Raw genomic sequence first — 15,072 nt, 5'->3', positions numbered from 1 at the left:
CGTACACCGCGTAAGCAGCACAATGGAAACGCTTCCCGTACAGTATCGATTTAAAAATTGAAGTCAAAAAATGGTACGCATAATTTTTTACAAATGGTATGCAGAATTTTTTACACAAGGAATATATGAAAAGAATATGTAACCCTTTGCACAAAATTTTAAATAAAAATGGTAAAGCGGTACATAAAAGGGAATGGGTTATTCAAAAAATATATTTTAAATTCATATTATAGCAAATATATATATATGCTTCATTACAAAATTACAAAAGTTTTATATATATACCAATGAGCTGTATTACATGGATAAAAAAATTAACAAAGGCGTATTCTGATAAACAAAATAAAAAGGAGTAAGTGGCTTATGAGGGGTTGGTAAAACCGCAAACTGGTAAATTTATGATTCCTCAGAAAGCAAGCAAAACAACTGTTATGATATATGTATATATATATATATATATATATACATATACATAAACATATACATATGCATATAATGTACACTCGTACGTACTCATGTATGTATTTATTATGCATTAACTATATATTATGTATGCATTATGCATATTTACTCCTGCTATTCTAAAATTGATGTCGACAAATAAAAATGTAGTACTGTAACGTAACATTTCATCTATGGAAATACAAGAAAAAACCCTCGGAAGAAAAAAGGAGTGTTGGGTCAGGTTTAATATATTTTAAAAAAGAAAAAAATACTTTTTTTCAAGTCGTATTCAAAAATTATGTTTATCTACATTTTATTAAATTTACCCTTTTTTTTTTTTTTTTTTTATTTTTTAAACATTTTGTAATTTTTAAGTTTAGTACAGTATATACGAGTGTATGTCACACTTCGTGTATATATAAAAAATATTGCCGTATTCTTTTTCTCTTGTTCTTTTTTCATTTTTGCGCTTCCTCCTCTTTTTCATTTAAAATATGTACAGGAGTAAAAATATTCTCTACGGGCCATTTCTTTTTTGCTATTTTTTCTATCAACATTGACAAAATCTAACTTGTTTTTTTTTTAAAGTACAAAAAAAACAAAAAACAAATTAGGCCTAAATGTAGGTATTACAAGCTTGCTTTTGATATTCCAAACATATATATAGCAATTTTTTCTTCTTTTTCATCTTGTTTCTTCCATTTTTTCCTTATTTTTTTTTTCTTTTATGCAGAATAGTACAACTGCAATGAACATTTTAGCATTTGTGCCGGTTGAGTTTTATACGTATATTCTCTTAACCGACATCTCAGTGAAAATAAAAAAAAGAAAAAAAAAGGAAAAATTCAAATATAAAAAAGAATAAAGAGGAACAATTCAAATAAAAAAGAAAAATTAAAATAAAAAAAAAAAATTAAAATAAAAAAAAAAAGAAAAAAGAAAAAATTCTCGCAACATCTCGTTACAGAATGTAAATAGTAGCGTACAAACCTACGTTTTCTCACCATTCAGATATTTCACTTATTCTTCTTTTTATTATTATTACTAACTTCTCTTTTTCGCGGAAATATGAAATTAGTTAAACTTGTATCTAAATGAAACATATATATGTATCTATGTATGTGGGGATACAAATGTAAGTAATTTCTCTTCCTTTTAAATTCAAGTTAAGGAAATTTCCTCCCCGTGAATCACCGCCTTGTACGAGCGCAACTCTTACATTTTACTATAAAAAATAAGGTGCGTATATTTTTATTTTTTTGTACTTAAAAATGCGTCAATTTTTACGAACAGGTGAATGTAAAAATGGACACCCCAAGAACAAACTGTAGCATGGCCAGACGTGTCTTCCTATATACGCTTATATACATACATATATATATATATATACATATATACGTGCACACTTGAAATTTTTTCATTTTCAAGGAGGGTCTTCTATTGCTTGTTTGTTTTTTCAATATTTGAAATGTTTATTATAAGACTGTGTAATTCAGGAAATATAAAAACGTTATTTTATGTTATAATATTCTCTGTGCATGTGTTACTAATTTCTGATTCCTACCATTTGAAGACCAAGCAGCTCTTCTTGCGACCGTATAAGTTACATACGTAAAAAAAAAAAAAAAAAAATGCATATCTGCACAAAGTATAGAAATGACTATGGTGCATATACGTACGTACATATATATACATATATGTATACGGTTATATATACATATGGGTATATACCCACATATATTGGAATATATGTATATGTGTATATTTTTTTTTGATGGCTCAACCTCAACAGTGAAATTCCATCAATGCCCACCAATTTGCCCCTTCATGCACGTGAACATGTACGGGTAAATATAAATATAAATATAAATAAAAATGTACTCTAATTATTCACATTTTGTAGATCAAATGACGCAAAAAGAGCGCTAGTTTTGAAACTGTTAAACAATAAATGTAATTGCAAATATGTCGATAAAGAATATGATGTTATAGTTATAGGAGGAGGACACAGCGGATGTGAAGCTAGTCATATAAGCGCAAAAATGAACGCAAAGACATTACTGATTACTCAAAGTAAAAAAAGCATAGGCGAAATGTCCTGTAATCCATCTATTGGTGGAATAGGTAAAGGAATTTTAGTAAAAGAAATTGATGCATTAGGGGGTTTAATGGGAAAAGTAATTGATAAAAGTGGAATTCATTTTAAAATTTTGAACATAAGAAAGGGGTTAGCAGTTAGGGGGCACAGGGCACAAGCAGATAGAGATTTATATAATTATTATATGAAAGAATATTTATTTAACATGCCAAATTTGTACATACTTGAAAATACCGTCCACGCATTATTATTAGAGAACACATCAGGCGGTGCTGGCAGTATTAGCGATAGTCATAGAAGTGGTAATGCTGAAACTGGTTATTACCATGATCAAGGGAAAAAAGTCTATGGAGTGAAGAACAAATGCAATTGCGAATTTTACGCAGATAATATTATATTAACAACAGGCACCTTTTTAGGAGGTGTGTGTCATATTGGAAAGGAAAAATACTACGGAGGAAGAATCAAGAGGATATCATCGAATATGTCAAAAAATGAGATTGGAATCAGATTAGACTCGAGTGCGCAAACGAATGATACAACCCTAGACAATTGGGCAATGGATAATACGAAAACTCAGGAATCTGCAAGAAACAACCAAGTTGAAAAAAACATGTTTAACGAGGGTAATTTCACTTTTGCTAGCAGCAGTATAGAGGATAATAATGGGAACATACCTTTTGACAATTTAATAGAGGCATCTAGTGAGAATATTTCTAACCAGCTAAGAGAAAATAAATTCGAAATAAAAAGAATGAAAACAGGTACTCCCCCAAGATTGGATAAGAAGAGTATAAATTTTGATATTTTAGAAAAAGAACGAACAGAAGAAAAAAACCCATTTTATTTTTCATTTTTAAATAGTAATAAAATAAATAATAACCAAACTTTACCGTGTTATAAAACATATACGAATTCAAAAACACATGACCTAGTTAGAAAAAATTTAAATGAGTTACCACATTTTGATACTTATGATAAGTTAGGAAATGGACCTAGATATTGTCCCTCGATAGCTAAAAAAGTTACAAAATTTGCGGAAAAAAAAAAACATCTTATATGGTTAGAACCAGAGGGATTAAATGATAATCTAATTTATCCAAACGGTTTAAGTTCAGCCTTCCCTTTACATATACAAAAAGAAATAATTAATTCTATAAAAGGATTGGAACAAGCAAAAATTATTTTCCCTGCATATGATGTCGAATATTATTATGTTAACCCCAAGTGTTTAAATTATACACTTGAGACAAAAAATATTAAAGGTTTATTTTTATCTGGTCAGATATGTGGTACCACAGGATATGAAGAAGCAGCATGTCAAGGAATTATTGCTGGAATAAATGCAGCATTAAATACAATCAATAAAAAAAAAAGTACATACAAATCTTTCATATTAAAGAGAAGTGATAGTTATATAGGTGTCTTAATACATGATTTAATAAACAAAGGTATTACAGAACCATATAGAATTTTCACCTCAAGAGCTGAATATAGGCTATACCTAAGACCTGATAACTGTGATATTAGACTTACACCGAAAGCCGACAAATTAGGAATAATATCCCCTGAGAGAATTTACATTTTAAAGCAAAAATATAGTTCAGTAAAGAAGTTGATTTATATTTTTAAGAAACTGATTCTTTGTGACGACAGGCTTAGCGGGCATGCGGGAGATGAAGTAGTAGGAGCAGTGAGACAGGATATGAGACAGGTAGAGGGGCAGAACGTGAGACAAGAGAAGGGACAAGAAGTGAGACAGGAAGGTAGGCAAGGGGAGGAATTGAATAAAGACCACATCGAATACAACAATGCAGTAAATTCATTCCATGTAGATTTTAGTGAACATTTCAAGGTGGATAGCTCAAGCACAGTGACTGGCTCGAATATACATGATAACGTAAAGCATGATGGTAATTATACTCAAAGAGGGAATACTATTATTGATAAAAATAAAACAGAAGTAACTAAAGGGTTAAGAAAAAGTTCGAGTAACGACACATCATTACCATATTCAAAAGGGGATATCCATTTACAATTAACTTTTCCAAAAAAAAAAAAAAATATGAACACACTATACAATATCATAAAAGGTGGAGCAGAATACCCTTTAGATGTTTTACTACACAAATTAAAAGATATACAAAATTTGAGCGAATATAAAGATATGCTCTTGTCATATGATGAACAGATCAACCTAAACATTTATTCTAATGATCATGATTATGATTTATCTATTTTTAACTGTGAAGACACTTTAATAAATAGCGCAACGTTAGAAACAGCTTGTGCTGAAGTTAAATATTCGCACTATTTAAAGAAACAAATTCAAGAGATACATAAAATTAAAGACAATTTTAACTTGGCCATTCCGTCAAATATAAAATACGATAGGTGAGAGAAATTTAAATGAAAATATATGCGTAAAAAAATTGTTTTTAAAAAAAAAAAGGCTTACACGGGTGTACTTCATGCGTATTGAGAGTATGCATGTATGAATTCATATACGTATGATTTCATTTGCGTATGCATGTTTTTATACATTTGTGTACTTATGCACTCTCGAACACACCCACTTACATACCCCTAGGCTCACATTTATACTCACGTTTCCAACAATTTCTGACCTCCGTAGGCACAACTTTCCGTATTTGTCGAACGAAGAAATTGAAAAGCTAAACAAATTTAAACCGCGAACTCTGTATGATGCTAACAATATTGAAGGTGTAACTATGAGCGCCATATATTATTTGTACCATTATATAAGAAATGGGAAAAATAAAATAAAAAACTGAGGGGTAACTTTTTAATACCTCCCTATATAATACCTGTGTTTTACAACTTTACACATTTTTCATTCGCATATATATATATATATATATATATATATATATATGTATATTTTTTTTTTTTTTTTTTTTCACGCAAAATGTGTACTATTTTTGTAGCTGCTCAAATTGTGAAATATGTTTTATTATTTTTTTTTTTTTTTTTTCAAATATGTTACTACTTCTCTCCCCCTATTTTGTTTTTACTTATTTTTTTTTTTATCTTGCATTGCTTGAATTTATATTTACACTTTATTTGGTTGTTATATTTGCTTTTATAAGCGTTCTCAAATTTTAAATAAAAAATGTGGAACAGCAAGCCATAAAAATGTGTACTATGCGGGTGTATATGTGTATTTATATGCATATATATACATGTATACATGCATATATATATATATATATATGAATATATTATATACGAAAATACGTTAACGTTTGATGTAATTTGACTTTACTATTAGCGTATTTTCGTGTTTTGTAAACCTCTCATTCATAGCTTTAATTCGTTTACGTTTATGGGTATGTAAATATATACTCATATTCATATGTACAGATATGCATTTATACACATATATATATATATATATATATTCACATATACACATGTTTATATATACGCATATTCACATATACAAATATATATATACATATATATATACATATATATATACATATTTATATACATATATATATACATATTTATATACATATTTATATACATATTTATATAATTGTTTATACGTACATGTACTTGTAGGTATATTTATACATACATTTGTCATAATTATTTTGTTTTTTTTTGTTCTCATAAGGGAATGTTAATTTCATGTAAATTTTCCATTTTATTAAAAATTATCTTTTCATTCTTTTTTAAGAAAAGAGAATTTCCCAATTTTTGCATCAACACTGTATTATTATTTAATCACGTTTATACCATATCATACCCTTATCATATAATTTATCGCGTTTTATCGTGTCATAGTTTTATCTCTTTTTATGATGTTTTATACACTAATGTTTAAATAGAACTAACTTAATTTCCTTAACGTTCAAAATTACACACTTGTACGTAAGCGCATACACATGTATGTGCATACCTGTTTTATGCGCAGTTTTATATTTTTTTATAAAAGACAAAAAGGGTTATAATTGTTATGGAATATCTGCAGTTATTGTGTAGTTGTGAAGCATATATTATTCTATATCAATGGGAAAAAGAAGGAAAAAGTATAGGTAAATTGAGAACATATGTTATGATATAGTGAGATAAGTTATACTATGTTATGCTATATATATTTTTTTTTTTTATCCCTTGCGTAACTAGACAAATTCAAGCATTACAAATAAAAACTTATCATAGAAAATTACAAATTCCAATATCAAACGAAGATTTAGAAGGATGTGTAAAAATGATAAAAAAAACAATATGCTGTTATATTTTCCAACTTCAGAATTAATAATAAATGAATTTTTTTAGTCACATAAGTTAAACGGAAAGTGAGGCACAACTTGTTAGGATAAATAAGTAATTTTTTCTTCTGTCACACTTGAAGGAGAATTAGAAGAAAGAGAAGAAGAATTAGAAGCAAGAGAAGGAGAATTAGAAGCAAGAGAAGGAGAATTATAAGCAAGAGAAGGAGAATTATAAGCAAGAGAAGAAGAATTAGAAGCAAGAGAAGGAGAGTGAGAAGAAGAAACAGAGAAAAAAAGAAAAATTGAAAAATATTTCCTTTACAAACGTTTTACTCTTCTGAACATTTCAAAACATACCTTGCTGTATAGTTGTTTTCTCTTGTGTATAAGTATGCATATGGTACTATGGACATTGAACTACAGTCCAACTGTACGCTCTCGAATCTTTAATATGAAACCACCCAATTTTGAAATGCATACTTTCATACGCTTTATAACATATAAAATATGTTTATTTGTTTCATTTTTTTATCTTACATAAATATTTGTAAGTGTAATATATTTTTTCTAAACAATGAATTGTTAAAAAATGAACAGCTACTCATAAAAATTAGGTTTAGTTAAGTAGGGTCTTTTTTTTTTCTTTTTTCTTTTTCCAGAGTCATTCAAAGAACATAAAAAAAAAAAAAAAAAAAAAAAAAAAAAAGCGGAAACAGTCTAGATATATAATAGGAATAAATTCACCAGTAGGTTATAATTACTTCTACACACAGAAGGAGAAAAAAAAAAAAAAATAATAAAATAATATAATAAGGATTAAAGACATATTTAAATTTAGAAATAGAGAAAAATAGGAAGTGAAAAGCGGCATAATGATTTTAGACAAGTTTAAAAACATAGTTAACTTAAACAATCCCAGTGCAGAAAAAGATGAACCTAAAAATGTAGAGTTGAATGAAAATCAAAATCATAATGGTCCGCAATCTGGGGAACAATCCATAGGTGAAACAGATGAAAAAACCTTCTTTGATGAAATGCTAGGAGCACCACAATATACATATGATGAATTTTTACAAGTTTTAAAAAGTCCACAAGAAGAAAGAGGAGATACAGATGACTTACGAAAACATTGGGGCTACCCTAGGAGATGGAAAGTTATCTTATGGGATTTGCAAATTCAGAATTATATGAACAACGATTTTAATGCTTTCGTTGATTTTGATTTTGGTGGTAACAGGGAAGAATGTAGGATTCAAGTAAAACATTGCACTCTCTGACATGACAATAAGTTTGCTTTATTACTATCATGTTCCGTTTTGCACTTGTGCCAATGCATCGTTTGGAAGTTTTGTATTTGTTACTTTGCTTGTTGTTTCGCATTACTGTTTTAAGGTGTTCCCTTTTCCTACAACGTCATGTTTGCACCCCTTTCTCTTTCACGTCAAAGCGCTTCCTCATGGGGCATTTTTCGTAGTTTCTTTTTCCGTTACATTTTGCCATTATATATTTTCCCCATATGTTTTTTGCTTGCATTACCCTCTTGTATTACCGCCTGTACTACCGCTTATATGATCGCTTATATTACCGCTCATATTACCCGCTTATATTACCCGCTTATATTACCCGCTTATACTACCCGCTTATATTTCCCTTCTTATGCTTTCCCCTTATAGAGAGGCTCAACCGTGAAAATATACGCAAAGGGAAAAACAAAGAACTGCCTGAGAACGCATGTTGTTTCAAATGTTGCAGCAGAGCAAAAGAAGGACATGAACTTTCGTAACGTGTTTGAGTATAGAGGGTCATATTTAGATTTAGAGAATGAAAAGTTAAGAATAAAAGTATGGGAGTACAAACAATTTACTTTAAATAAATTAGAAGGAATATATGAAGAGCCATTATTATCATTTGCTGTTGGTCAAATATATAATGAAACGACATTATATAAGTTTATAAAAGATTCAAGAGTTAAACGCTGTCGTTTATTTTTTCAATTATATTTTCAAGAATTATATGATTTTGAACTATCTTTTTTAAATTGGTCTTTTAATGATTTATTATCATATAAATATATACAAGCAAGAAGCTTAAATTATTTATGTGCACTAGATAAAGAACAGAAGAGATATTACGATGGTTCACAATGTACGATTTTTCCAAAATCGTGTATCAGTAAGAAGAAGATGAATAACAAAAATTTACGGAGAAAGGACAGTGAGAGGGACAATAAATCGAACATTTCCTTAAGTGAGTCGCATTCCCATAACTCGGACACGTGCAATAAGGACAGCAATAAGAACAGCAGTAATAATAATAAGGATGGTGGAAGCAATAACATCGGCGGCGATAAAGTCAAAAGTGATAAGACCGCAAGAAACCTTGAAAAACTCTTTGTTCGAAATTTGAGCTTGATGCAAAATATAGAAGAAAATAAAGACCTCTCTTATAAAAATTTGGAGAATGTCAAACTTCCAAACCCCAGGGTAACTATTACCCTATGGCATACCCCAAAGGGAAATGAAGGACTAAATCTGGTTTCACTGGAGCAAAAAAGCATCAGATTCCCAACATGGGAGAACCTAGGTGAGATATACTTCAGGGGAACACTAAGGGATCTCGACGTTTCCTACTTGCACGTAAGCGCTTTGCACCAAGTTAGTCCGTGTGGACGAAGCTAAACTATGTTCACACCTCTATCATGTACTCATGTTACTAATCCTGAATGTATGCCACTATCCTGTATTCATTCCTCTAGTCTGTACAACCGCATAAATTCTCTTTCGTTTAAGATAAAAGTCGAGGACATGACCGCGCCGAAGAGATTGCGAATAGTTGGAACATGTCAGATTCCGTTGAAAGGAATTGTGGACTACCCGTACGTAATGCACGAGTTAGAGGCACCTACGTGGCTTGTTGAGGAAGCAAAATATGAAGGATGGGAAAAAAAACTAGAAGAATGGAAACTAGGTAGCTTAGAAGGAAAAGTAGTTATTCAAAGGGTACCGAGATATAGACAAGTAGGAGACTTGTATCATTTGGATAATAAACACTGTTATTTAATAGTTCATATATACAATATAGATCAAATAGTTACTGTAGATAATATTAAAGAGCTTGACAGTTATGTGGAGGTTTCTTTTGATGAAACAAGTAGAAGAACTAGATTAGTGAAGAAGACATTAACGCCCAATTATGATAGTCAGATTGCTATACCATTACGATTTAATACTAAAAATGATGTGAATTATCAAAATTTTAGTAAAAAAGGATTTATATATATTGATGTATGGGGTAAAACAGAAGATATTATATACATTGGAGGTATATGTATTACACCGTATGAAATATTCTTTAATGAAAAAAACGTGAAAAGAGGTAAAACAAAACTAGAACATATTGATTTAGAAACAGATGTAAAAACGAATTATGATACTGTAGTTTATAGAGGATGTAAAAAATTATCTTTTTTACATAATGATCAACGGATGTCTAATATTCATTTTAGCATTTGGACGTACCCAGATTTATTAAATAATGAAAATATTAAAGTAGTTGCACCACTTGTTTTTAATACTACTAAAAATTTCCCTTCCAAATTAGCAGAAAAATATGAAAAATTAAAAATTTTATATATAGAAGTATTAAGAACAATCAAAGCTATACCGGACAATTGTACAGACGTAACAAAGGCAAAACGATATTACAATTATGAGTTATTCAATCAGAGAAAGGAATACCATTTCTTACCATCATTACTTACAAATGTTAAATCGCCATATTGTGATGAGTCGACTAATGCAATATTTCATTATGTGCGTTGTATACCTTTTGTACATAAAAAGGATAATATTGCATTTACTCCAGATTTTACGTTACAATTAAAAGGGGGCAATGCATTAGATCATAGTTTATTATTATGTAGTTTATTTTTAGGCATACCTGTCATAGCTTTTGTATGTTTTGGTACATTGTGGGATAATCAAAAACATGCATGGGTAGCAACATTTGAATATAATGAAGAAAAAAATTATGGACTAGTAAAATTTTGGGAAACAACAACAGGTAATGTGTACATATTGAAAAGAAGATTTTATAATCTAAATAAACTAAAAAGTATAGAAATAAAATTAAGTGAATCTAAATATAAATCTCATATAAGAGATGGATTTCTTTATAAAAATGGAATCAATATTAATACAGAACGTATAAAGGAAGACACTAAAAGACATATTAAAGAATTATTTAAAAATAGAGTAACTGATGTACCAATTGGTGGTCCATCCTTACCTTATAAAACAATAGATCTAATTTTTAATAATAAAAATATTTATTTAAATTTGCAAGAATCTAGTCCTTTAAACATTTGGTATGATTATTGGAAATTTGATTTGTGGTTTCCTTTTTCATCAGTTGAATATAATATTAAACCATGCTTTACTTTAAAAAGTTTTAGTCATAAAATGGAAAATATGGAGTTAGACAGAATTGCAAAAGAATTACGGACAAATATTGAAAAAAATATTAATATATATAGAGCATCTCGAAATTTGTCTACTAGATGGAATAGAGATGAAACTTTAGAATTATTTCTACAAATCGGATTAGAATTATTACATCAATTAAATACTTCAAGAAATGAAGATGCACTTTTAGCAAAGGTTAAAATTGAGGATTGGAAAAAAGCTTTATATCATAAAGTTCCACAAAGTCACAGATTACTTGGATTTCCTTATCACTTTAATACATATAAATCGAAATTTATTTCTGATAAACTTATAAGTACACTGGCTATCCTAGAATCTAGGGATAGGTCTCTATGCCTTTCCCTTGCTGTTTGTCTCTACAGCCTTCCGGGGGACTTCATATCTGCGTACATTTACATAATCACCTGCGTCAAAATTACGCAGCGGGAGTTGAAGAAAATGGAAATCGCCCGCGAGAAGGTTCTCCCAAGCATATACATGCTTATATACGAACATACAGACATGAACACATATACACACACTTGCATATGCATATCATCATGTAACCATTTTTGGCCAGGAACTGTGTTACACCGCCATCGTTTGAGCTAATAGAGTGAATTCCTCTACATCCAAATGTGCGTATGGGTGATACCCCCATGAACGTTTACACCATGCTCTTTTTTTTTTTTTTTTTTCAAAATTTTCTATTTTTTTTTTTATTTTCCCTATCCTTTTCTTACTCTCCCGTTGTCCCAACTTGTACTTTTTCTCAGGCGCAAAGAAAAGCCGAAATTAAGAATTCAAAGAAGAAAAAGGACAAAGAAACATACGAAAATGGAAACTTCCCAACTTTACAAGATATACAAAACAAGGATGTTCTAACCCCTAATGAACTTCAGGATACACTGAATGATGGCGCTTATGATATAGATAATATAAATGATCCTACGAGCAAAATGGGAGGAAATAACTCGGAAAAAAGCAAAGAAAAGAACAATGAAAGGAACAGGGGTAAAGATAATGATGCACATAAAAGATATTCCGACGAAAACGATATACACAAACCTGACGTACAAAATATGCAGGATGAAAAGTCGAAAAAGAAAAAATTAAGAAAATCTGTAGATGCAGTCAATTTACTTTTAGCAATAAAAAATAAAAACAAAGAAAACGATGAAAAAGGTATTCACTTTGATCACAGCAGACGGGACAGCGTTTCCAACAGATCCGGTAGTTTAAACAGAAATGTTTGTACAAAAAATATAGATGGAGTGAATGAAGATATAAACAAGAAGAACGAGGAGTTAGAAAGACTACAAGCAGGTGGTGATACTGACAAGAACTTTGAACCTAGTTTGACCACAGGATGGATGTTAAAAAACTCAAAAAAGAAAAATGGTGGAGATGTTTCCAGTGATGTTAAAGGTAAAGATGACGAAGCGGGTAAAAATGATGCTACGGTTGACACGAAAAAGAAGAAAGGGAGTAAAGAACACAAAAAGGAAAGAAAAAAGGATGGGAAAAAAAAAGGAAAAAAAGAAGGAAAAAAAGAAGGAAAACTTGAATTCAACAAGTTAATCAATTCAAATAACTATTTCGAACGAGAAAAAAAAAAACTAAAAGAAGATATAGACAAACTAGAAAAAGAAAAAGAAGAATTTAGAAGGCAAAAAATTATGAGAGAGGAAAAAGAAAAACAGATGTTGTTGGAAGAAAAACAAAAATTAGAAAAAGAAAAAGAACTTTTTGAGAACGAAAAGTTAGAAAGGAAAATGTCATATATGCTAAAAATGAGCCAGTGGGAAAAGAAAGAGAAAGATATGAAGAAGAATGAGGAGAGCTTGAAAAAAGTTGTTCAAGAAGCGCAGCTGTTGGAAAAAAAAAAGAAGGGAAGAGAGAAGAACAAGGGGAGGAAAAAATATGGGAAAAGGGAAAAAGCAAAAGAAAGAGAAGAGGAAATGGAAAAGGAGTGGGAAGCGGAAATAGGAGCGGAAAGGGAAGCAAAAATAGAAGCACAAAAAGAAGCAGATATAGAAGCACAAAAAGAAGCAGAAATAGAAGCACAAAAAGAAGCAGAAATAGAAGCAGAATTAGAAGCAGAAATAGAAGCAGAAAAAGAAGCAGAAAGAGAAGCAGAAAGAGCGACGAAAGGATCATCACCTATGGCTGAAGAGGAAAGTGAAAGGGAAAATTACACAAACACAAATGAATTTAGAAGTTTATGCAGTTTTGATGAGAAACTCGATCTGAATCAAATATATACAAGAACATCAAGTATTACATAATTTTTTTTTTTTTTAAGCCCAAATTGTAATTATTCATTAACCATGTATGTTTTTTTTTTTTTTTTTTTTTTACTTTTTATGATTTATTTTCTTACTTCCAGATTATGATGAAGAAAACGAGCCAAAAAAAAAGACAATTAAAATCCACACATACAGAATGGAAAATAATGGTACTCGAAGAATGCACAAATTATGCACACATGTAAATATATACGTAAATATATATGACTTTTCAGAGTATAAACTTGACACTCGACTATCAGCAAATAAATATGATAAAAAAAAAAAAAATTATTCTCCTTACATCACATCTGTACTTCACTTATTTAGAACAAAAATGTGCTCACCTGTTTGTAAATTTAATGGCACAAATTAGATTCGTCGTTATTTTTGTATATATATATATATATATATATATATATATATATATATATATATATATATATGTACTTATGCATGTGCATATATAGAGATGCAAACGTTCTAACAATATTAACATGTACACAATCAATTATTTATAAATTTTGTTTTCCTTTTAGGATCCACATCCACCTATTCTAAAGAAATGTGTACAGACAAAAATGAAGACAATGATGAAACGAACATCGCTAGGTATTTGTACAGTAAAACATATAAGAGAGAAACTGGAAAAAAAAATTATAATTATGACGAGCCCCATTATGGTAAGGATATGAACAACATATCATATAAGGAAATAAAAAAAAGTGACTTGTTTAAAGGTTTTGTTGAACCATCTGCCAAAACCAAGAAAAAAATTTTAATAGTGAAGAAGGAGCAATGATTCGGACGGGGGTGGGGATACAAACGCATATATATATATATATTTATATATATATGTATGTATGAATACATATATAATATAATTAAATTATGTTATGCAATATTATAAACAATAATATAGCATTATTGTGATATTTTGAATGTTTTTTTTTTTTTTTTTTTTTTTTTTTGTACTTTAATTTCTTATTTTAAATATTAGTACAATCGCTAAATGTATATATATACATATACGTATATATGTATGTACGCATTATTATCAGCCGATACAGTTACGTGGTTATACGCACGACTGAATATCGTTTTGAACATTTAGTTATGCATTTCCTTTTTGTATTCTCATAATTTTGTTTTTGTTGGATTCACATGTGCTTCCATTTATTTATACATATATATATATATATATATATATATTTGTATAAGGATCTACATTTTATCCTTTTATTTTTATTCTATAAAAGTCCTTTATACAATGTTACCTTAATTTGTAAATATTTTGAATACGCACCATTTATGTATATGCTTAATTTGGTTAGATATATCATTACCGTTGCTAACATTTATTAGAAAGGACTTGTAACGCATGCATTTGTGTTGTATTTTCTCTTTTCTCTTGATTTTTTTTTTTTTTTGTATTTTTTTAATTTTTTTTTTTAAGGGTACATAATTCACACTCGTTGAACATTTTTGCATATTTATAACGTTATATATATCTATGTATAAATATAAAAATTAAA

The 15,072-nt window shown here is 29.3% G+C and overlaps 2 protein-coding genes across 2 annotated transcripts; both read left to right on the top strand.

Moving 5' to 3' along the window:
* Positions 1–1,912: 1,912 nt before the first annotated feature.
* Positions 1,913–5,337, top strand: PmUG01_14077200 (glucose inhibited division protein a homologue, putative; the record flags this gene model as incomplete). Its single annotated transcript, XM_029008369.1, has 3 exons — positions 1,913–2,040; positions 2,348–4,936; positions 5,133–5,337. The coding sequence occupies 3 exons, from the start codon at positions 1,913–1,915 to the stop codon at positions 5,335–5,337; spliced, it is 2,922 nt and encodes a 973-aa protein (XP_028864665.1).
* Positions 5,338–7,658: 2,321 nt separating this feature from the next.
* Positions 7,659–14,339, top strand: DOC2 (double C2-like domain-containing protein, putative; the record flags this gene model as incomplete). Its single annotated transcript, XM_029008368.1, has 6 exons — positions 7,659–8,042; positions 8,460–9,440; positions 9,576–11,729; positions 12,026–13,526; positions 13,639–13,707; positions 14,077–14,339. The coding sequence occupies 6 exons, from the start codon at positions 7,659–7,661 to the stop codon at positions 14,337–14,339; spliced, it is 5,352 nt and encodes a 1,783-aa protein (XP_028864664.1).
* Positions 14,340–15,072: the final 733 nt, after the last annotated feature.

The sequence above is a fragment of the Plasmodium malariae genome (assembly GCF_900090045.1).
Source record: "Plasmodium malariae genome assembly, chromosome: 14".
NCBI lineage: Eukaryota > Apicomplexa > Aconoidasida > Haemosporida > Plasmodiidae > Plasmodium > Plasmodium malariae.
The sequence above is the reverse complement of the archived record's forward strand: the minus strand, read 5'-3'. Positions and strand labels throughout refer to the sequence as shown.